At 38.8% G+C, this 23,878-nt stretch overlaps 2 protein-coding genes and 1 pseudogene across 2 annotated transcripts in view; 1 reads left to right on the top strand and 2 right to left on the bottom strand.

Moving 5' to 3' along the window:
* The window catches only part of LOC137005681 (uncharacterized), a 1,355,627-nt gene that overhangs the window by 500,108 nt on the left and 831,641 nt on the right, over positions 1–23,878 (bottom strand). The window contains exons 13-14 of the mRNA XM_067366462.1: positions 21,955–22,676; positions 14,290–14,294 (exon numbers count right to left, since the gene is read on the bottom strand). Of these exons, the coding sequence (XP_067222563.1) occupies positions 14,290–14,294; positions 21,955–22,676 (727 nt within the window). The remainder of the gene's footprint in view (positions 1–14,289; positions 14,295–21,954; positions 22,677–23,878) is intronic.
* LOC137005873 (zinc finger protein 721-like) overlaps positions 1–23,878 on the top strand; it is a 400,429-nt gene that overhangs the window by 63,902 nt on the left and 312,649 nt on the right. The window contains exon 2 of the mRNA XM_067366478.1: positions 14,283–14,306. Coding sequence (XP_067222579.1) covers positions 14,283–14,306 — 24 coding nt within the window. The remainder of the gene's footprint in view (positions 1–14,282; positions 14,307–23,878) is intronic.
* LOC137014484 (zinc finger BED domain-containing protein 4-like) lies at positions 14,432–17,665 on the bottom strand (annotated as a pseudogene).

Raw genomic sequence — 23,878 nt, 5'->3', positions numbered from 1 at the left:
ACTGGAGAAAAACCTTACAAGTGTTCACAGTGTGACAAGAGATTCACTCAGTCAGTAAATCTGAAAACACATGAGAGGATCCACAGCAGAGAGAAGGCGCACACGTGTGATCAGTGTGGAAAGAGTTTCTCTTTTAAAAACCACCTGAAGATACACATGAAGATCCATGCAGTGGAGAAACCACATCACCACAGTCTGAAATCATAAGTAGTTCATCTTATGTGCTGAGAAAAAATGTCTCTTCTGTGTAAGTTAGATACAGCCAAATCTCTCCTCTCTACCTACCCATTAGCTGAAAGTCTGTGCAATCAGCTAGTCTTCCTGGGGTCTATTCTAAAATGTTACATAACAACAACAACAACAACAACAACATTTCAATCATCTCAGTAGATAAAATACACTATACACTTCCTGCTTCGCTACTGTTCGGACACACTTGCTTACAGCTCCGCGCTGTAGCTTCTGGACCAATCAGTCACACAATTATTCATTGTATTTAATGAATTACCCATAAACTCACTCTATCAAAGTTTGGTGAACCCATCCCTCTAAAACTGCAACTAGCATCCCAAATGTAGCTAACACACAGGCAGAACTAGGTGTCCTGTTACAGATACATGGTACTTTTACAATCAGAAAGAATTCTGCAGAGACTAGTGACTCCGACTTCACTCTTTCTGAGAAGGACAAATAAACTCCTTTAATCCTATGTACTCTCTATATAACCACTTGGAAAATGTATAAACATGTATCCAATTTTCCCATCTCATGACTGTCCTTTTATAGGCTTTATTATATGTATTAATTCTCTCTTTTTTTTTTTTACTATTTTGGTATTAATGTTCCTGAGTTGCAAATGTATAGATAACTGAAATTACATTGGTAGCATATTTGGTATCTACGGACTCCAACTTTCGTTTCCTATTTGGTAATTTATGTTACATGTTACTAACTCTGTGACACATTAGTATTATAAGAATCTAGAAGGTTCTTCTCTCATTCATCCAACCCAGTTTCTTATGCTGATATCCTGCCAAAATCAAAAAGACTCATAAAACTTCCCTCTGAAAGGGAAACTCCTTATTGGCTCAGACACCTCAAGAGGGTGTGACGTCTTCACCCCTTATATTCACTGATCACAAGATCAATCCTCTCTTCTTCTTCTCTTTTACTGACACATGCTGATGTCAAGATGATGCTGTAAGAAGCTAGAAGCTTTTGTGAAACCCCAAGCTTGTGCCAGGCTTCGGCCTAGAAACGTCCATTCACCAAAGATCCTCTGAATTCAACTGGTTCTCTTTCATCAAGACAATATCAGCAAAGATTCAATGGAAGCCTCCACAAATTGAATCAGGACAGTTTTAATTCAACTTGGGGAGACATGCAAGTATCAAACTTAGTCTTATTATTTGATACATTTACTATCCTTACCCCTTTCAAAGAAGAGCTTGTTAAAACTAAACTGATGGTTTGCTCAAGGCTGTTGATCTGCTGAATGTCAAACAATGCTGTAACTTCTTGCTTTCCTGTACTCTGCTTTAGCTCTCTCTCTCTTGGTAAACTGTATGCATGTATGAGTGTGAATGTTAGTTTAAGTGTTTAGTCTAGTTAATAAAGTCTTGTTCATGTCACACGTAAAGTTGTCTGTGTTTTGCGCTCATATACCAGAGTCCCTATTCATGCAGATCCTGACTACAGGTTCTGAGTAGTACTGTACAATAAGATTGTTATTTCACATAACCTGGAAATGAATATTTCTTAGAATTAATAAACAATTAACACTGTGTGTTCATTGGATAATGGGTTAGTTGATTGTAATATTAATTATTACATTAAGTTAATTTTATTAACTGATCCAGATATTTATAATTATAACTAGCTATGATTAATTATTCATATTTATTTTGAGTTAATTTGCTACAGTGTTACTTGTAAATGTCCAATACTAGCAGAGTCTGTCTAGTACTTTACATGTAACTCTCTAAGCTCTTGATTGCTTGAAATCTTAAAATAAAATAAAATATAAAAATAAACTATAAAAGGATTTTAAATGCTTGAATACGTGTCACACTTATTGCTCCCAGCTGGTGGCATCATGACCATAAAAAATAATTAATCAGCTCCATACAACCTCAACATAATCTAAATCAGGGGTTTTCAGTAGAGATGCACCAATACCAGTATCAGTATCGGGCCTACATACAAGCTACTGAAAAATGTAGTTAAACTAGTAGCGGCGCTACATGTAGTTAACTACTCCCAACACTGAGGGCACTCTATCAAAAGAGAATGTGTCTCTGAAGTCCAAGGTAACGGATTTAGAGGCCAGATCTCATTGACAAATTATCAAGATAGCTGGTCTTTCTGAGAACATCGAGAAGGGCAACCCCACACAATTTGTCTCTGGCCTATTGCCTTCACTATCGGGAGAAGCTAATTTTCCGTGTGACAAAGGTTGACCGAGCTCACCGCATTGGCCGCATCGTAAACAACAGCATGCAAGTTATGATTGCCAGATACATCATGATACTGTTAAGACTGAGATACTGCATCTCATCTAACCAAAGCCCACTCTCTTTGATGGGAGTCGTATCAGTATCTTCCCAGACTTTCCAGCAGAGTTATCTTCGCAACGCAAACTGCTTGATGGTCCACAGGAGAAACTAAGAGGTAAAGGAATAAAATATGCCCTGCTGTACCCTGTACATCATGGTAGGACTTAATTCCTAGCTGCTGGTGGCCTGCATAATCCAGATTATATATATTAACAGATCAGTTGGGCCAAAATTAGACGGGTGCATAAATTAGACGGGTGCATAAATGTGGGCACCCCAACAGAAAAATCACATCAATATTTAGTAGACCCTCTTTTAGCAGGAATAACAGCCTCTAGACGCTTCTAATAGCCTGTAATGAGTGTCTGGATTCTGGATTAATGTATTTTGAACCATTCCTACTTGCACGGACAGCCCGCTTCAAATCACCCCACAGATGTTCAATGATATTCAGGTCTGGGGACTGGGATGGCAGAACATTGTACTTGATCCTCTGCATAAAGGCCCGAGTACATTTTGAGCAGTGTTTTGGGTCGTTGTTTTGTTGAAATATCCAGCCCCGTCTTAACTTCAACTTTGTGACTGATTCCTTAACATTATTCTCAAGAATCTGCTGATATTGAGTGGAATCCATGCGACCCTCAACTTTAACCAGATTCCCAGTACCGGCACTGGCCACACAGCCCCACAGCATGATGGAACCTCCACCAAATTTTACTGTGAGTAGCAAGTGTTTTTCTTGGATTGCTGTGTTCTTTTGCTGCCATGCATAACGCCCCTTGTTATGACCAAATAACTCAATCTTTGTTTCATCAGTCCACAGCACCTTATTCCAAAATGAAGCTGGCTTGTCCAAATGTGCGTCTGCATACCTCAAGTGACGTGTGCAGAAAAGGCTTCTTTCGCATCACTCTCCCATGCAGCTTCTCCTTGTGCAAAGTGCGCTGAATTGTTGAACGACGCACAGTGACACCATCTGCAGCAAGCTGATGTTGTAGGTCTTTGGAGGTGGTCTGTGGACTGTTTTTGACCGTTCTCAACATCCTTTGCCAATATTTTATGTGGCCTGCCACTTCTAGCCTTAACAAGAACTGTGCCTGTGGTCTTTTATTTCCTCACTATGTTCCTCACAGCTTATATCTCTGCGATAACTTTTTGTAGCCTTCCCCTAAACCATAATGTAGAACAATCTTTGTTTTCAGGTCATTTGAGAGTTTTGAAGGCCCCCATGTTGCCACTCTTCAGAGGAGAGTCGAAGAGAACAACAACTTGCAATTGGCCACCTTAAATACCTTTTCTCATGATTGGATGCACCTGTCTATGAAGTTCAAGGCTTAATGAGATCACCAAACCAATCGTGTGTTCCAATTAATCAGTGTTAAGTAGTTATACGTATTCAAATCAACAAAATGACAAGGGTGCCCAAATTTATGCACCTGTCTAATTTCGTTTTGATGCATATTGCACATTTTCTGTTAATCCAATAAACCTCATTTCACTACTGAAATATTACTGTGTCTGAAATTGCTGATACAAACACCCAAATATTTATAAATTAAAATCATGGAAATTGTCAGGGGTTCTTAAACTTTTGCATACAACTTTAAATGGGGTGTTTTGACTTTCGCAGGGATTCTAGAAGCGAGTTTATTGGGTTAGAATTATGCAAGCTCATCTCTGTATTAGAAATGTTTGTTTTTTATTTTATTTTTCACATTGACCAATACCTATGTGTGTACTAATTCATTGCTTATTCTACCCTATGGTTTATTTCACGCTGATGAGTTCCACTAGCCTTACGTGGTCATACTCAATTCTAGTCAGAATATGAGTCTGATACTGCTCCATTGGGCTTTGATTATGGGGGCGTATTTCAACCGATCCAGGAAAGACCTCAATTGGATAGACCTACAACCAATCAGAGCTACAGAGTAAGTGATGTATGTTGAGCGACGCATAGTTGTCAACAGAACTCAACTGCACACATGCTGGAACTACTAGAAGATATATACTGATATAGAGAGAGCAATCAGCTGGGACATCTTGTTTAAGATTATTTCCATGAGTAAATGAACCTGTTGTAAAGCACTGCTCACTCGACATGTCAGCGCGCTCACCTCACATGCATCAGGCGCGTTCTCTGAGAGACGCCCTAACCATAAATATCTATGCTTCTAATAACGTACTATATATAGAAGGAGCTGGCAACGACCACTGGTTATGTCTACCTGGTTATGTCGATATCTTCTATAACGGACGCGATGGCGGAATCTACACATCTCAGTTCTTCAACAACAGCCATCATTGTTGTAAACTAATTCAACCCAAGCGCTCTTTGATGACGTGGCTGATTACGTTTCCGGTGATAATCTGTCAATCATCGCCCTGACAATGTGATTGGTCCGAACAGTTTCTGTTCGGGCATAATTACTCCTCTACGGATCGAGTCCAGACTGAACTTCACGACCTAAAAATGTTGTGGGTGAGGCTAAGTTCGGCTGGCATCCAGGCTAGAGTTCCACTAAATATGCCCTAGAATTGAAAATTGAATTTACCTTGGCATAGTTAAATAATTACGAGTGCTGTACATGGAAATGACATATAGTGAGTCTCAAACACCATTGTTTCCTCCTCCTTATGTAAATCTCATTTGTTTAAAAGACCTCAGAAGAACAGGCGAATCTCAACATAACACTGACTGTGATGTAACAGTCTGGATCATTAATATGTACGACCCCAATATTTGCATATGCCAGCCCATGTTGAACTCATTAGACAAGCCAGTATTAACATCTGGAGCAGCACAGCTGAATCATCAGATTTTATGCAGGTACGCAAGCAAGAACAATAGAGAAAAATGGTAGATGGAGCAATAATAACTGACATGATCCATGATATGATATTTTTAGTGATATTTGTAAAATGTCTTTCTAAATGTTTCGTTAGCATGTTGTTAATGTACTGTTAATCTGATAAACACAACTTCATTCTTTATAAATCTCTCCAATAGTGTAGCATTAGCCGTTAGCCACAGAGCATAGCCTCAAACTCATTCAGAATCAAATGGAAACATCCAAATAAATACTCACATGATCTGATATACTGCATAATGAACACTTTATAAAGATCCATTTTGCGGGTTATATAAGCTGTGTGAACTTTGTTTATTCAATGTATTATAGAGTCGCGAGCTCGGGGGGGGGGAGCACAAGGATTTAAAGGGGACACACACTGAATCGTCGCATTTATAATGATGCCCCAAAATAGGCAGTTAAAAAATTGAATAAAAAAAAAATTCTATGGGGTATTTTGAGCTGAAACTTCACAGACACATTCAGGAGACACCTTAGACTTATATTACATCTTGTGAAAAAGGGTTCTAGGGTTTTTTAAGAAACATTTGAATATTCTGAGCAGGAATGTGTGTGGTTTAAATAATATTGTCTTCGCACATAAGAATTCTTTGCATGCAGACATATAGTTTCTACACGAGACTCATATTAAACATTCCTGTGCTCACAGACTTAGATGCAAGTGGATAAGCTAAATGTACCACTATACCTTCTCTTAAAAAAGCCTGTGGAGTGTGGAGTGTCTTTATTAATACATAAGAATATTCCTTTTCAACATTTGTCCACTAAACAGAGTATTAATGGCTGTTATCTTATTGTGACGGGCACTATTTTAGAGAAACATGTTACATTTGAAAATTTATATGCTCCTAATTTAGATAAGCCAAATGTTTTCCGATCTGTTTTCATATCATTCCTGATATCGACTCCACTCATCTTATTGTTGGAGGGGACTTTAATTGTATACTGGACCCTTTTATGAATAGGCACTCCCAAACCTTCTAATTCAACTACTTTTCTTAATAACCTCATTCAGTTATTGAATAAACTTGATATTTGAAGACTCAATCATACTACTGAAAAGGACCATTTCTTTTTTTCCTAATGTTCATAATTCAAATATACAAGGATTGACTATTTTCGAACCGATTTCAAATTAACCTTCAAGATCCCCTAAATATCATAATATTCTAATATCTGATCACTCCCCAGTTTCTTTATCAGTAGATTTCGGGATGTAGAGTGAAAGAAGCAAATATATTGTCAATGTATAAATCACATATGGATACAATTAATTTCTTTCAATGATAAGAAAGTTTTATCTGTCTGCGAGGGAGTGTATATTATAAACATTTGTTCTGTAATATTTGTTTAGTACTTCTTGAATGGCAGGTTAAAAAAGAACTGACTTTTATGAAAAATTATGACTGGTAATTTTGCCCTTTGAAGGTTATTGGAAATTTGTGCTTTAAGTTTGTGACAAGCACATAAAAATTATTACTTTTTTCACTGGAGTGACAATAAAGAAGCTGTCCTACATTCATTAATCTCACTCTGTTGTGTTTGGAAAACTACAGAAATTGATTGGCAAGTAAAAAAAAAAATATCGGTCCTTAAAAAAAAAATGGCATGGTGCATGCCTCGTTTTTCATGGTTTTTTGGACATTCCCCCTATGCTTATCTAATTTTACTAATCTAAACCTGATCTAAAGTCAGTGTTTGGTCAGGATTCTTCAAAATATCTTCTTTTTTGTTCAGCAGAAGTAAGAAACTCATACGGGTTTGAGACGACAACAGAATTTTCGTTTTTGGGTCAACTATCCCTTTAATGTTTATTCACACAAATCCAGTGCTGCTAATTTAATTTGTTAGTTTAATAAAGACGTTTTGAACTTATTTTAGTTCGAATCAGAACTTTTACAGAACATTAACAAAAACATGTAAACGACAACCATGATAACTTTGTCACATATAATTTTCACACCATTTCATCTGTCAGTGCTTATTGATTTCCAACCTACACCTGAACCACAATTGACAAGGTAAATATTTTCACTGGTTTCATCAAATATTATCAGTTCACTCGCTTCCCCTGCTGACTTTCCTTCATATGACACACACACATTAAATTATTATTTATTAAATTATTATTTTTTGCCTGATGTAATGTTTAATTACTGCTGTTTATGTTCAGGTATGGTAAAATGTAAGTAAAGCATTTTTAAGCACAAAGCATTTTTTTCATTGTTCTCTATTCAGAAGTAGATGTTGGGTTTAATGTTGCACAAAATATTCTCTATTTCTGTAGAGCTGGACATTTTAGAATCAATAAAACGATGAGAATAAAACCAACCTGTTTGTTCCTCAATATCTTCAATCTTCATGTCTTCAGTCTCATCTTTAATAATTATCTTCATGTCTTCAGTCTCATCTTTAATAATTATCTTCATACCTTCAGTCTCCTCCTCTTTAATAAACTCCATCTTTAAGAAGAGAATAATTAACAGAGTTAATGGTCTTCAATGACTTGTTTAGACAAAAGTCACACAAAAAAATAATGCTGCAAATTAATAAACACTTCATATTTAGACATTTATGATCTACATTTTAGTATTTAATAAAATATAGACATGCAAATGATTACACTTTGATGAAAACATGTTTAATTTGTTAGTGTTTGTTGTTCTCGTTCATGTTCACTGTTAGAGCAGCACGAGTCGTGATTCACTGAATCATTTCTCAAAGTGTTTGATTCAACTGACTCGGAGTTGAAAAGTTCAGTTTCTCCATCATGACTCTCCAGAGACTGAACTCGAGTTCATGGTAAACTGATTTATGATATATAGAGAGAGAAATGAGACGCAGGTTTACTGTTTCTCATCAGTGGATGAGCTTTACACACAAATATCCTTCATTACAGTTAGATAAAAATCACAATGTTACATTAAATAGTAAATAAACTCATTTCACATCGCTTAAAAAAAAACTGTCACAACTATAAATCATTGAACTGTTTCTATCGATTAAAACAGCTTAAATTCTTAAAACAAACCTTTCTTCTTCAGAATCAACAGATGTAGGATCGCGGCGCAGTCTTATGACGTCATGTCATCACTCCAAAATAAAAGTCCTGTTCAGACGCTGCGTTGTCTACAGTCACAGAAGTGCAGAAAAATCCAACAATTTTATCAGGTAATCTTTGTATTAAAACAGTGTCAAATATGATACAAATAAACGTGTTAAAAAGCTTGTTTGAGTTCATAAAGCAGAGTTAATTCATTTGTCTGAATTGAAACACATTTAAAGTGTGTTTTACCAATATATAAAACGTGGACAAATTTTAGTTTAAACTTGGGTATAAAATGTGTAAAGTTATCTTTCAAGGATAAGTTTAAGTCAAAGAAGTAATCAATATTAAATGTAATTCATTCAATACCAAAAATTATTGCTAAAATCAGTCAAATTAAAAATGAAATCTTTCACATATTTGTAACTAAATCAATAGCAAATAAAGTCCCTGACGACACATTGATGTCCTAAGACACGAAGCGATCGGTTTGTGCGAGAAACCTTAATGAGCTTATTGAGTGTGAGACATCACTAAGCGAATGCTGAACGCAGTTGGACATAGTGGTGTCTTAGAGGAAAAAATTATATAAATACTGTTTGGTTTCTCGCACAAACCGATCGTTTCGTGTCTTAGGACGCGTACATGAAACCTTTTCGGGAGTTTTATATCATCAAAACAAACACATTCGATGACAGTGAGCTGCGTTACACACGGGACTGAAATGGTGGCTAACAACGACATCTCTATCATTAATTTTGATCACGGTTTGTCTGGAAAAACGAAGAGAATTTGACGTTCGACGTAGGAGAAGTCACACTGGAGGATTGTGGGCCAAATCTTCTGACACTGCCAGAATTTCGTCGGAGGTAAAATTTGATCCCAACAGTCATTAACCGGCTGTCTGTGAACATGTCAAACTAGCGATCAAAGACTACAGATTTTAGGTTAGGATTATAGGAATCCTTAAGGATTTGCTAAATTTGTCTCAGACGACCAAATCGTGACCAAAATCGCACAGTGTGAACCAGCCTTTAGGTTAAGAAACCCCTGATAATACTTTAAAGGTATTATCAATGAGGGGTTTCTTACAGTTTTTTACAATCACTTTGCTACTATTTTCAGAACCTTGATGTCATTTTTCAAAACTCTAGACACAAAACTCAAAACGGTTATCACTTGTAACACAGGCTGTGTTCAAAACATTGCATTGTGCATTCACATCTTTAAAGCCCATCTTTCAAGTTAATTTTATACTTTAATTTATACACAATATTGTATGAAAATGTCCATTTAAAAAGATATACATAAGAATACATATGTTTTACAACACCCACGGGCAGAAATTAAGAAAAAAGTGTGCCTATTCTAAGCTACGCTCCAAAAAACCGCCCTTTCCCAGAGAACGCGTCATATGACGTAAAGACAGGCAAACACAGGCGCCACTGCCGCCATCAGGCTTGTTTGAGATGCGCCTAGCCTCGCCTGAAATTCAGCCGAGAGTAGGCGGCTGCAGTGAGAGGAGGAGTGAAAAAAGTGCAGGCAAGACGGACAGTTCTCCGTTCTCGTAGTAGACCAGACACCTGCGAGATCAAAGGCGGATATCGCGGGATTCACACTCGTGCGCTGTGTTGCTGATTTAAATGCTAATTTAAGTTATGTTGCTTTTATATGAAAACAAACATAATGAACAAGACACCCAAAGTACTTGTTATTTATTTCCATTCGAAAGGCATGTGTATCAATCCTTTTTATTTTAATTACAGACATGATTTTATGTATTTTTATAAATATGACAACAATCACATAACATAGAGATATCGCAGTGTGAGAGTGTTTGGGAGTTACCACACATAATTTATACACATAAAATCATGATATTAGAGTATTAAAATCAAACATTTTAAAAGAGATCATTACATCACGGTTGTTTAAACCAATGAGCATTAAGCTGTGTCGTCATCAAGTTGTTTCCCATCGTGCTTTTGGTCAGCGCAGTCGGTGGAGAGCAACTGCGCTCGACTGCAGAATCCGACACGTCCGCCTCGCCCTCGCGAGAGGTTTTTGACACACGTCGGCATGACATCAGAGCAAGGCGGCCCACCCTCGGACACATTTCTAACCGGCATGCATCTCGCGGTGATCACCGTTGATCGGTTCTGCGCAGAATTTGCTCATCTCAAACAAGCCTATCGTTCTCAGTGTGGGTTTATGTAGTCTGAGAGGCGGAGACAGAGAATAGAGATTGTCGTTATCGTTAGTTTGAGTTGTCACAGTATCAGTAAAGTGTTTGTGTGTGTGTGTGTAATGAACTCTTGTACCAGTCTGTAGCGATGGTGACTTTAATGAGATGACTTGAGATGACTCGCAACAATGAGACAAGTGAGACAGAACAGGGAGATGTCGTAAGGATGGCAGGGTAATAAACAAAAAAAGAAAAGTTTCAGCACGGCCCAAAAGACTCAAACTCCCTGGAACAAAATGGCGCTCAGCCACGGAGTGCACGCGACTCACTAAACAGCGTCTGGCTTATAGTGCTTCTCGGGGATTTCAGAAGTAAAACTTGATCGTGATGATCTCAGTCTCTCCAAAAGTGCAAAAATACTAAAAAAAAATAAAAGGAAAAATAAATAAACCACTCCGTAGGAAAACTGTAGTTCAGTTCAGAAACACTTGCGCACTAACAAGTGCACTTAAGTAACTTGCAGGAAGAAATCAATGTCTCTCGCTCTATAAGACAGTTCATGGGTGACTTGTAGATTCAATGTCTAGAAAAGGGCAAAAATACTTAAAAAGAAATCACTCCGTAGAAAAGGAGTGCAGTTTGAAAACACAATCTCGCACACTCAAGTGACTCGCAGGAAAAAAATCAATCTCTCCAAAAGACAGTTCACGGATGAATCGAAAAAAACAGCACATCTCTCAAAATGCTCAGTCGAACGTGCAAAAAACAACAACAGTGCTCTTGATGAAACTCACGGCCTCCAGCAGCTCTCTCTCGTGCTCTCGGCCAGTCTCCAACACCGCTCTCCATCCGATGACGCACTCATCCGAACGTCTCCGGCTTCACACCATAATGTCAGTGTGCACAAAACTTAAACTGAATGTATACCACTGTCTTACGTTAAACAACAGGTGGAAAAATAGACATCTCCTCACACAGCGAACATGGCGTGTCTGGTCATTACGTACTTTTTTCTTCTTCTTCTTACCAGACGTCTTTGCATCTCCCGCGGACATACCGGAGACAGAGCAACCCATCAAAATAAAAGTCCCTCAGTGGAAAATATCTCTGTTACACCAGGAAGAGGAGTTGATGATGCAATTGCAACCCTGCTCAACTTGTCACTAACTCATCTCAAGGAAGCAAATGCTCTGGTCCGTTTTGCTTTTTATAGACTTCTCATCAGCATTTAATTGCATCCAACCCCACCTATTGGCGGAGAGACTTAAATCTATCAATGTACACAATACCCTCATTCTGTGTCTTTTTGACTTCCTAACAAATAGGACCCAGCAAGTCAAAGTTAATGGCACTTTGCCTAACTCCTTGGTGTCCTCTACTGGTGCACCTCAGGGTTGCATTCTTTCTCGACTGCTGATTGTTTTATATACTAATATGTGTCAAAGTCGCCATAAGAACCACTATGTTGTTAAATTTGCTGATGACTCAGTTATTGTTTCTCCTGAAGGTGGTCAAGTGTCCCAGGAAGCAAACTGACTTTTTTTTTCATTTTATTGTTCTTTTATTGTTCCATTTTTTTGTTATTGTTATTATTTTGTTCAATAAATGTTTTCAAAGTTCCTACTGTCATGTCTGTTTTGATGCAAAACCCATTTCTTATACACATTTAATTGAAAAAAAAATGAGGGCAAAATAATACTGACAAAAAAACGTAAAAAAAACAATTGGGGTTAGTTCACCAGTACACACTGCTCATAAAGCTTTATCGCGAGATTCTTATGAATTATAATCTGTATATATATATATATATATATACAGCTATGGAAAAAATTAAGAGACCACTCCAAGTTCAGAAATCAATGTTAAGTGGTCTCTTAATTTTTTCCATAGCTGTATATATATATATATATATATATATATATATATATATATATATATATATATTACTAAATCTGAGCATCCAGGTCTGTTATTTAAGGCCATGATCCCGGAGGGTCATCCTTCTGGTGGGACATTTATTTTTATACATTTGTTTTATTATAAATTGTACACATGCAAAATCTTTCGGCATTGATCGATACAGTATGGGTTACCGGTAGACACCAATGTAATTGTGATGTTTATATATATGTATAGACATAGATGAATTTTTCAGCCTTGGAAGGTCACTGCAATAAAACAAGTAAAAACATTTAAAACAGTCATATCTTAGTCTAAACCTAAAGTAATATTGACAAACTCTATATAATTTGAAAGCTTGCAGTCTCTAGTTGTTATATTTGTTGTCTGCTTTTCCCAAAAAAAAAACAACTACATGCGTACAATAATTTATTAATGTTATAAAATTCTTCTTTACAGATCATGTCAAAAAGTTACAGCTCCGGTAAGTTGAACTATTCTGTGATCCTAGTTCCTTGTGCCATCACAAAGTGTTATGAATCGTTTATTACACAGTAATAAATCATTTTGCGTCATACACTTTGTTCAAATTTTTTTTTTTCATTTTTCTCCTATTAAAATCATCTTTTCATATAGCAGTCAAGTGCCCTATGTGCCCCGCATGGATCGTCAACATCAGCAAACACCCGAGGACAAACCATGAACTAGAACAGAGAATGCAGAACAGAGAGGCCTCTTGGCCCAGCTTGGCCGCCACAGAGTGAGGCTGGCCAATTTGGTTTGTCCACTCTGCGGCAAGCTGGTGAAATACCCCAAGAGGCACCTGGAAAGAGGCCACAGGGGCATGTCGGTCTTAAAAGTCTTATAAGTGACTGCTGACTGACTGATCGTGTTTGACCAGTTGTTTTACTTTAAACAAACAGCAGTGGTGGACGAAGTACACATACCATGTACTTGAGTTAAAGTATAGATACCCAAGGTAAAATATTACTGAAGTAAAAGTAGAAGTGCTGCCTTTAAACATTCACTTGAGTAAAAGTACAAAAGTATTTGCCTTCAAATGTACTTAAGTATCCAAGTACAATGCTTTTTTTTATGGCTATAATGCCCTATTATCATTTTTGTCACAAGACTCTTGCTTAACTCAGTCTACATAAAGACTCTAATGTCACTCTTGGCACACCAATCTATTAATAAAATGACATTAATTAGTCAGACACTGATGTCTATAAAAAAATTTCATAAGCACAAAAAAATTCCTTTAGAACTAAATGAAATAACAGGACTTGAGAGCAGGTAGTTTCAGTTTAACATTTATTTGTAACAGTTATCCAAGTTTTTATTTAAACTTAAACTTGCAAAACACAGGTTAACATGAGTTTTCCTTTACTATATCATATCTGAATGTCTCTGTGTATAAATATAAACTGGCCATATCAGATTCACTGTAATAGGAAATAGTGTTTGTGATCAGAAGAAATGCACTTGCCAGTCACAACTGCATATAGTAGTGTATATAATACTATTTCAGTTATGAATTTCCCCACACAGTCAGGAACAATATTTAGTAATGCTTTTACATGTTATTGTCAGTATTTGTGTATTATTAACTCTATACTGCTTCACATGAAACCTGGTGATACTTGGTAAAAAAAATTTAATTAAATAAATAAATAAAATATATCAACTAAGGTGACCTCAGCATAGTGTGAAAATCTCAAAACAAATTACATAACCTGTCATCACAAGTGACATACTGAAATAACAAGCCTCAAATGGCAATGAACAATAGTTGTGGCAGTAAACATTATTAATCAGCATTCCATTAAGTGTACTTTTGGTGAGCATGCTAGTACATTATGGCACTGAAGATCTAACTAAAGTGGCAATATCTTTTATTCAGCTTGAGAAGGAGCTGATTCTCAAAGTTGTGTGAGTCCATTCTTGCCCTCCTGGGACTGAAAATAAGCCCTGCTGTGCTGAAAAGACGTTCACAAGCTGCAGAGGTGGGTAAAGCAGTATTGAGCTTCAAAGACAACTTACAGACTGATGGGAAGGACTTGAGAATGTCTTTGTCATCAGCTTTGCAGGCAAGGTAGCCATCTAACTGCTTGATACCTTCCTGACCATGAGTAGGCTTCATGCTCGCAAAGAAGTCCTCTTCCTCAGAGCCACTGGAACCATCAGCTGGCGGATGATTCAAAGTCTCTTCCTCCAGATGGTCCTTGATGTAGTCCAGGCCTGAAATGGACATTCGCATAGATGCTAAGAATCAAAACTTTACTATAATCACACATTTCTCCAGATTAAAATGTCAAAAGAACATTATTTAAACAAACCTAAACAAATTGAGAATGTCAAGATAAAATTTTAGTTGGATATCTTAAAAAAAAAAACCATTTGGCTCAGTTTCTCAGAATCTTTAACTAATGACACTTTTAAAAATAAAAATAAAATAATCTTACCTAGTTTGACAATGCTTTCATCCGATGTCCAGGATGTTTTAAATTTCGGGACAAGTATTGCAGCCGCAATAAACTCTGGCTCTACCAGCATGTTTCCAAACCGCTGCTGCAGGCCTTCTTGTAGGGCACCAACCAGAGGTTTGCAGTACCTGGAGGTAATGCCAATTCGGTCAAGTTTCGAGATGAGGAGGGTCAGAGTAGGCAGAAGCCATCCCATCTGAACATCGATTTCAGCCTGAAGAATGTCGAGGGCTTTGGCAACGGGGCTCATGGTCCTGGCATACTCCTCCAGAAAGGCAATTTCAACTGGACTCAGCCTATCACACATTGAAACAACAACAATTAATAATTTCATGTCATTACAATTTTAAGTGTGTGTGTGTGTGTGTGTGTGTGTGTGTGTGTCATTTTACAAACAGTGGAATTACTAGGCCCTCAAGAGTCATAAATTCTTGTACTTCTCCCAGTATCTACTCCTATCCAATCCTTACTGAGCATGGAGTAGTCAAACAACTATTCAAAGTAATGAGTTAAAAAAAAAAAAAAAAACATGGTGTTTACCATTATCTTTACTGGAACATGAATTTAAAGAAATGGAAGAAAAAAAAAAAACAAACAAAAAAAAACAGCACTTACATTGGCAACTTGAATGAAGTGCAGACGGTTCTGATAGCCCCCTCTCCCTGATCTTTAATTATACGAAGAATTCTCTCAATGGCGAGAAATAAGGAATTCCACCTTGTTGCGTTGGGGCGGATCAGCTGAATTTTGCAAGTGTCTTCTATAATCTCTGCAGCAGCAGCAGATCTGCCACACTTATTCCTTAGTGCATGACACTTAGCGAATGCTGATCGGGACAGCTTCTTGTAGGCTTCATTTGAACAGGCTTTTGCTGCATCCACTGTGGAAACCAAGTTTAATAAATGGCAGGCACATTGATGATGTTTCGGAAGTTGGAATTGTAAGCCATCATCTTCATCTAAAACAGCTGTGACCTCTACAAAGTCCACCTCAACACCATCCACATCCACGTCCACATCATCACCACACATCTCGTCACTGATCTCATCATCTTCAGCCTCACCTGAAGCAGAGTTATTGTTCTCATCTTGCTGTCCATATATACGAAATGCCTTTAAAAAATATGACCCATTGTCCGTAGTAGTTCGAACAACCTTATTCTGTATGCCAAATTCAGAATGTATGTCATTTAGTGGGCAAGCCAAAACATCAAAAGTGTGCGAACCTTTGAGCTGCCTGCATGCTAGTGCTACTGAGCACCTCTCCAGACTGTTAGGATCAACCCAGTGGCCAGTGACACTGATGAAACCTCTTCTCCTTGAACTCCAACAATCTGTTGTCGTTGCTATGAAATCGATCCCTGACATTGCTTTTTTTTAGATTTTTCTTCATTTCAAGTACTGCCTCATCCATCTTACGTCGCAGAGTGGTCCTTGACATGAGAGAGGCGTTAGGCTGAAGTTCATGCAAGAAAGCTTGAAATGATGGCTGGTCCACCACACTAAAGGGTTGTAGACTCTGGATCACAAAATTCAACACTGCATGATCAACATTCTTCTGTGTGACTAGCTTGGTTTCTCTCAACTTCAACTGTCTGGAGGTTGAAGGAGCCTCCTCGCTCTCCATTTTTCTTTTCCTTGGCACTGTTAGGGCAATATATCTCTGCATGTGGCTACCATGTTTTCTCTGCAAAAAGGAAACATTCAAAACATTAAGTTAAACCAGAGATCAGTCTCCTCTCTTTGATTAAATAAAATAAGCATTTCATGTGCTTTTAGCATGTCATAGATGTATGCTACAGTGTACATTATTTTCAGAATAGGCTTAGTTAGATCACAGTCTTTGGAAGCTGAACTTTTGAAAATAACAATCACTGTTAAAAAGGTGCACTCCACCAGTCAACTGTTTTAGCATCATACATGCACCAATGCTAAATTTTCGTATAATGTAATCATTATGTTCCCAACTTGTAATAATTACTTTAATTAGCTCATTGTTTACTTTAAATTAAAATAAGATGTTAGCTAGTAACAGCATGATTTTTATTATCTTAGAACTGTAAATTTCTGACATAGATAACTTGGACACAGTCACCTCTGATAACAAATCACTTTAAATTGTAATGTAGACATACTTTCTGTAAAGGTACTTTGAAACTATATGTATTGTGAAAAATGCTAAATGGAATCGAATACGCTGCATGTAAAACTATTCGAAATAGAATTTATATTCCAACATAACATGTTAACATCGAATTTCACAATATCAGAGCCCTCAGCTTGAAAAGTTTCAAAAACAAATACTATGAAATATGGTGAAACAGCTAACTTAGCTGACAACGTGTACAATGTCCATGGTGACGTCACATAGTCTATATTTTAACATACACAATAAAACAGTTTTCTGCAAGCTATTGTTAGATTTCTCGTTAAAAAAAAAAAAATTGTGAAATGAAAATGGCTTACCTCTACGTGTTTCCTTAGATTGGAAGGAGAATTCTTGTATGACGAAATTGTACAGGGCCGAGGCAGGCAGAGAAGGCACTTAAAAATGAAGGACTCGTTCTTCTTTTCAATAATTTCAAAAAAAGTGCGTAAATAAGGCCATGGGTGTTGTGGCATGTTAGAGTCAGTAACGTTAGTTTCTTCCATCATTTATCAGGACACTGGCGCTCAATGTTATGCCTGTTGCATTGACGTGATGTCCCGTCACTCACGTTGAACCCTATATTCGCGCTGTTGCCAAGGAGACAACAGGGGCAAGTAAAACAAGTTCAAAACTAAACGCGTGCTGTGATTGGTGGCTCGTTTGACCAGTTAAGTTTTTATCCACTCATAAATAAAAAGGAACGACTGATTTTGAAAATGTAATAGAGTAAAAAGTAAGATATTTGACCTTGTAGTGGAGTTAAAGTAAAAGTCTCCCCAAATTGAAATACTTCAGTAAAGTACAGATACGCAAAAAAGCTACTTAAGTACAGTAACGAATTACATTTACTTCGTTACTGTCCACCACTGACAAACAGCTATTTCATACATTAAAGAATACTGAAATTGTTTTTATAATGTTTAAGTAGTCGTTGCGGTCAAAGACGGTGAGTTTACTGGAGAGGTCGGTGACCGCGGGGAAGCTTCAAATCTTGCGGGATTCAGAGCCGGCCATCCCCCTGGTCTCCGACTTCTCCCAGGCCGAGGCCCCACCCGACACCCGGCCAGACTTTCAACTGCTTTGGGTGGCGGCCTTACCACCTCAGGTGCCAGCCTCACCGACTGCAGTGGTGGAAGAGCAGAGGCTGATGCAGATTTGGAGTAGGAATTTTTTTTAGGATGTAAAGTGTTTAATTTGTTTTGTTTTTAATATTGTGTTTTTATATTTTATTATAATTGTGTGTTTTAAATTAAAAAAGTTCTTTTAATTGTGTTTTAAATTTAAAAAAATGTTCTTTTAATTGTGTCAGTGAAAGTCAGTGGAATGCATCCAACTGAGTGTGCTTAGTGCAGTTAAAGGATTTTAATCCATAAAACTTTATATAAAATAGGAAATATCATATGAAAATGGGTCAGGAACCCATTATTTGGCAGCCACTACATAATTGAGAAGTGGGATGTCTTTTTGTTTTCTGATCCCCTTCATACCAGAAGGTCCCAAATCATCTGAAACTTAGTGGAATGCATCCAAATGAGTGTGCCAAGTATGGTAGCGGTGTTGTAAATGATGTCTGGGATTTTGTGTTTTCCGCACCAAGTCGTCCCGATTCCAGGTTATTGAATGGGGTCCAGATAATAGGTTCATGGAAATGGTGTTTTTAAACTTTCCTGTCAAAAAATTTAAATGAAACCTATTTACCTGCACTCAGCAGGGTTAGCGAGTTAGCAGATACAAGTTTCGTCGCAAAATTCCACCGTTCAGTGTGTACCCATTCAGTTCAATGAAATAAACTAAACGTGGGATCTCCGTATCTCGGCTCAGGAAGGTTCTAGCCCCACCAAACTTGCGCTCCTGTCTACATCTCAGCGCCCTCTATCAGAATCCTGAGTATCAAGAAGATCAGATAAACTTTATTTATATATTATTCTGATAGGGGCGCTGAGACGTAGACAGGAGCACAATTCCTGACTCTCTAGACCTTTTTGGGGCTGAGAACTGAAGATCCCACTTTGAGTTTATTCCATTGTACCGAATAATGGATTCGCGGACGGTGGAATTTTGCGACGAAACTTGGTGCTACAGACTTTTGGGGGGGGGGGGGGGGGTAGCTACAGTTCAACTTGTTGAATGATAATGGTTTAACTGGTGAACAATTATTGCTGTGGCACAATAAAGTGATCCCAATGCAACTGCAGTGTTCAACATGGGGCAACAGTTCATTTGCCTACTATAGTGGGTAATCGGACATATAGTGGGTCCGTGGGATGGGGGCGTGGCTTGGGAGTGGTCAGAGAGGGTCGTCGGGTCATTTGCCAATTATAGTGGGTAATCGGACAAATAATGGGTTCGTGGGATGGGGCGTGGCTTGGGAGTGGTCAGGGAGATTCACCTGATCATTTTCCCACTATAGTGGATAATCGTACAAATAATGTGTGAACTGTAGCTTTTTTAGCTCCCCGAGGTCAGTTGGACAGGGTGGGGGGCTTTTTAAAAATAAGTTTAAATGCAGACTTCTATCTACTGAGGCTTACTCAATGTTTGAATTTCAGTTAATTATGTTGAATTCTTTTAAATATGTGTGTGGGTGCTAGATGTTCTTCAGTCCTTGTTCTGGTCTGGGACCTGAGGAGGTGATTATCCAGTTTAACTCTTCATGTTCTGAATTCTATGGCTCCTTTGAAAACTAGGAAGGGGAAAGTCAAGACTCAGCCCTGGTTGAACAGCAATAGCAATACTCTTAGGCAAGAGTGCAGGAGGGCTGACCGTTAATGGCTCAAAGATAAATTACAACTCTCGTATAAATCTTTGAGAGATTGGTTGACGAAGTTTCAAAAAGTAGTTAAATAGATCAAACAGTTTTTTTGACATTACTTTAAAGAATTGTCATAATTCAAAAATACTCTTTTCTACTATTAAAGTACTGGTAAGATTGTTGGACTTTTAGTAATGATCCTGCTATTTTTTTTCTTCTTTTTCACAACTTCAAGACATAGTTGCTGTAACGAAGTGGGACTCAGGCAGGGATCCAATTGCAAGTTTTCATTATAAAAGAGTGTGTTCATACCGGCAGGGTCAAACAGGAGCAGACAGGTATAACAAGGGACAGGCAGAATCGTGGTCAGGATGCAGGCAGTAGATTGGGCCAGGCAGATATCATACACAGGTCCAGGTAACATTAAACAGTCCAAAGGTAGGTGGCAGAGAATCGTAATCGGGTAACAGACAGTTTCGGTAACAGAGGGGGAGACAGGATAATAACACTCAGAATCGCAACACAGGTTAACAAGACTTCGCAATGAGGTGGTGTGTGAGTGAGTCTTAAATAGTCCAGATAATGTGCTTCAGCTGTATGTGGCAATTGATGATTAGTGTGGAATGTGTGCATGTGACTGGCAGGGAGGATCATGGGAATTGGAGTCCAGGAACTGACAGGAATCGTGACATAATGCCCCCCTTCCGGAAGGTACACTCTCACACTATGAATGGCATAATCAGGGAGAGGGGGTGGGTGCATTGGAGACCTATTGGCAGACAGGTAAGGGGTCTCCAATGCAGGTCCAGGAACTCGGATAGCCATGGCAGGTCAGGAGTGTCGGCTAGCCACAGCGGGTCAGGAGTGTCTGGCAGCCACAGCGGGTCAGAGGCCGTGGGTGTCCATAGCAGTTTGAGAGCCTAGGCGGGTTAGGAGAGTCGGGCAGCCATGGCAGGTCAGGTACCGTGGATGACCACGGCGGGTCAGAGTCTGTGGATGATCACGGCGGGTCCATAGATGACCACTGCGGGTCAGAGTTCGTGGATGACCACGGCAGGTCAGAGTCCGTAGATGACCATAGTGAGTCAGAGTCCATAGGCGACCATCGCGAGTCAGAGTCCATAGGTGGCCATAACTGATCAAAGTCCTCACCCACAAGTATATGATATATTTACATATATACATATTTTTTGACTCTCATAGATGGAGTTCCCATTGACATGAATTATACAACTGACAGATTGCAGTGGTTGGAGTTAAAAATCATCATTTGTGTTCTACTGAAGAAACAAAGTCACCTACATCTTGGATGCCATCAAATTTTCATTTTTGAGTGAACTATCCCTTTAAGTACAGTTAAAATCAGTTATTATCCAAAACTTTTACTCAAGTTGTTTTAGAAATGCTAACTTGTAATGGAGTAATTTTCATTGTAAGGTATCTGTACTTTTACTCAAGAATGGTTTTCAGGTACTATTTACACCTCTGCTCTTTCCACAGGTACAACTTCTAAAGGCCAGAACACACCAAGCCAACGCCGACGAACTAGTGGAGACGAAAGCAGACTGCGGGGTTGGCTCATGTCGGCAGCGTCTGTGTCCAAAGTTGCCCTGACACACCAAACTGACGCTAAACAGCCGGCGGCCAAGCAGCACATCAGTTCTGCGCCTGTGTGAGATGAAATGCCTTTCAGAAACAGCAGGCGGCAGTAGCTGAGCAGCCAATCAGAATGATCAGATGGCCCGACGAGCTCCAACGCCGATTCAACATTTCGAATCGGCCGAAAAAAGGCCAACGAGGACCAACTTCAGCCGACCGTCGGCTTGGTGTGTTCCGGCCTTAAAAGTTCAGTTCAGTTCTCTTTCGAGTGAATCCTCATGTGGACCTTAAGGTCCCCTTTAAATATGAAACTCCTTCCACACTGATCACATGTAAATGGCTTCTCTTCAGTGTGAATATCCATGTGTTCCCTAAGGCTTCGTTCCCGTGTGAAGCCATTCCCACACAGACTGCAGGTATGAGACTTTTCTCCAGTGTGAATTCTCATGTGGTCTTTAAGGCTTCCTTTTTGACTGAAACTCTTTCCACACTGTTGGCAGGTGTAAGGCTTTTCTCCAGTGTGAATTCTCATGTGGACTTTAAGATTTCCTTTTACAGTGAAACTGTGTCCACACTCTTGACAGCTGTAAGGCTTCTCTCCAGTGTGAATTCTCATGTGGTCTTTAAGGCTTCCTTTTTGACTGAAACTCTTTCCACACTCTTGACAGGTATGAGGCTTTTCTCCAGTGTGAGTTCTCATGTGGACTGTAAGGTTTCCTTTCTCACTGAAACTCTGTCCACACTGTTGGCAGGTGAAAGGCTTTTCTCCAGTGTGAATTCTCATGTGGATTTCAAGTTTTCCTTTATTACTGAAATTTTTTCCACACTCTTGATAGGTGTGAGGCTTCTCTCCAGTGTGAATTTTCATGTGGGCTGTAAGGCTTCCCTTTTGACTGAAACTCTGTCCACATTGTTGGCAGATATATGGCTTTTCTCCAGTGTGAACTCTCATGTGGACTTTACGGTTTTCTGCATGTGTGAAACTCTTTCCACACTGTTGGCAGGTGAAAGGTTTCTCTCCAGTGTGAATTCTCATGTGGCCTATAAGGCTTCCTTTATGACTGAAACTCTTTCCACATTGTTTGCAGGTGAAAGGCTTTTCTTTAGTATGGATTCTCATGTGGATTTTAAGGCTTCCTTTATGTCTGAAACTTTGTCCACATTGTTGGCAGGTGAATGGCTTTTCTCCAGTGTGAGTTCTCATGTGGTATTTAAGGCTTCCTTTATGTCTGAAAATCTGTCCACATTGCTGGCAGGTGAAAGGTTTCTCTCCAGTATGAACTCTCATATGGACTTTAAGGTGTTTTTTGTGTGTGAAACTCTTAGTTCCTGTCTTTTGAGCTCTTTTTTGTGAGAAAACCTGTGTCGATCTTTCCCCATTCATGAGATCATGATGTTTATCATAATGTTTTTTCTCTTCTTCCCTTTCATTAGGTTCATGTTTCGCTTCTTTCAGTGACATCAGGTCTAGGACAAAAATAGACATAAAACAATTTAGACATTTAAAGCATTAAAATGAACAACATGTATGTTCTATACCCTATCCTATCCAATCCTATGGATCAGGGATGGGCAGGTTCGGTACTGGAGGACCACTGTCTTTCATCCCTAATCAAATACACCTGCCTGTAATTTTCAAGCATTCCTGAAGACTTAAGGCCGATTTATATTTCTGCGTCACATGTACGCTGTATTACGAGTACCACGCGTAGCCTACGACGTAGCCTGATGTGCAACATCTCTGTCCTATAATGTAACAACACGTCAATTCTACACAGACCGCAAGCGCTGTGATTGGTCTGTTAGAATCCCTCCCTCAGGTCAAAAGTTTGGTGTGGAGCAATCGGAGAAGAGCGAGTGTGTGTCAAGGGGGGCGTGGTTCAGCAGCGGGAGAGAGAGGCAGGAGACGAGCGGTGCGCAAGTAGGTCAAGTGCAAATGATAAATACCTGTGCTTCATTGCAGTAATTGACATGGGGAGACCAGATAAAGCCACCAGGAAAAAGTGGCTGAGAGAGAAGCTGTGTCTCATTTCGAAGGTTGCATCCTCCGGAAATTTTGATTTCCTTGATGTACATATATGCATTTTAAGACGTTTTAAGGCCAACAAATTGGATAACAATAGCTTTAAAACCATGTCAACAAATACATACATGCATGCACAGTTTTGAGGCAGCTTAATCGCATGTTTGGTAATTCCATGACTTCATTTACCTCAGAATAATGATGGTGCATGCCCGTAGTTTCTTTAGCGCTTTAGTTAAACTATAATGCAGTAATATGCAGCACGCGCCGCGCATTTGCGCAAGCAATTCTTGAGTTCACGCTTCGAGCACA

The sequence above is a fragment of the Chanodichthys erythropterus genome, chromosome 3 (genome assembly GCF_024489055.1).
Source record: "Chanodichthys erythropterus isolate Z2021 chromosome 3, ASM2448905v1, whole genome shotgun sequence".
Lineage (NCBI taxonomy): Eukaryota > Metazoa > Chordata > Actinopteri > Cypriniformes > Xenocyprididae > Chanodichthys > Chanodichthys erythropterus.
This window is presented reverse-complemented; position numbering and strand designations above follow the sequence as displayed.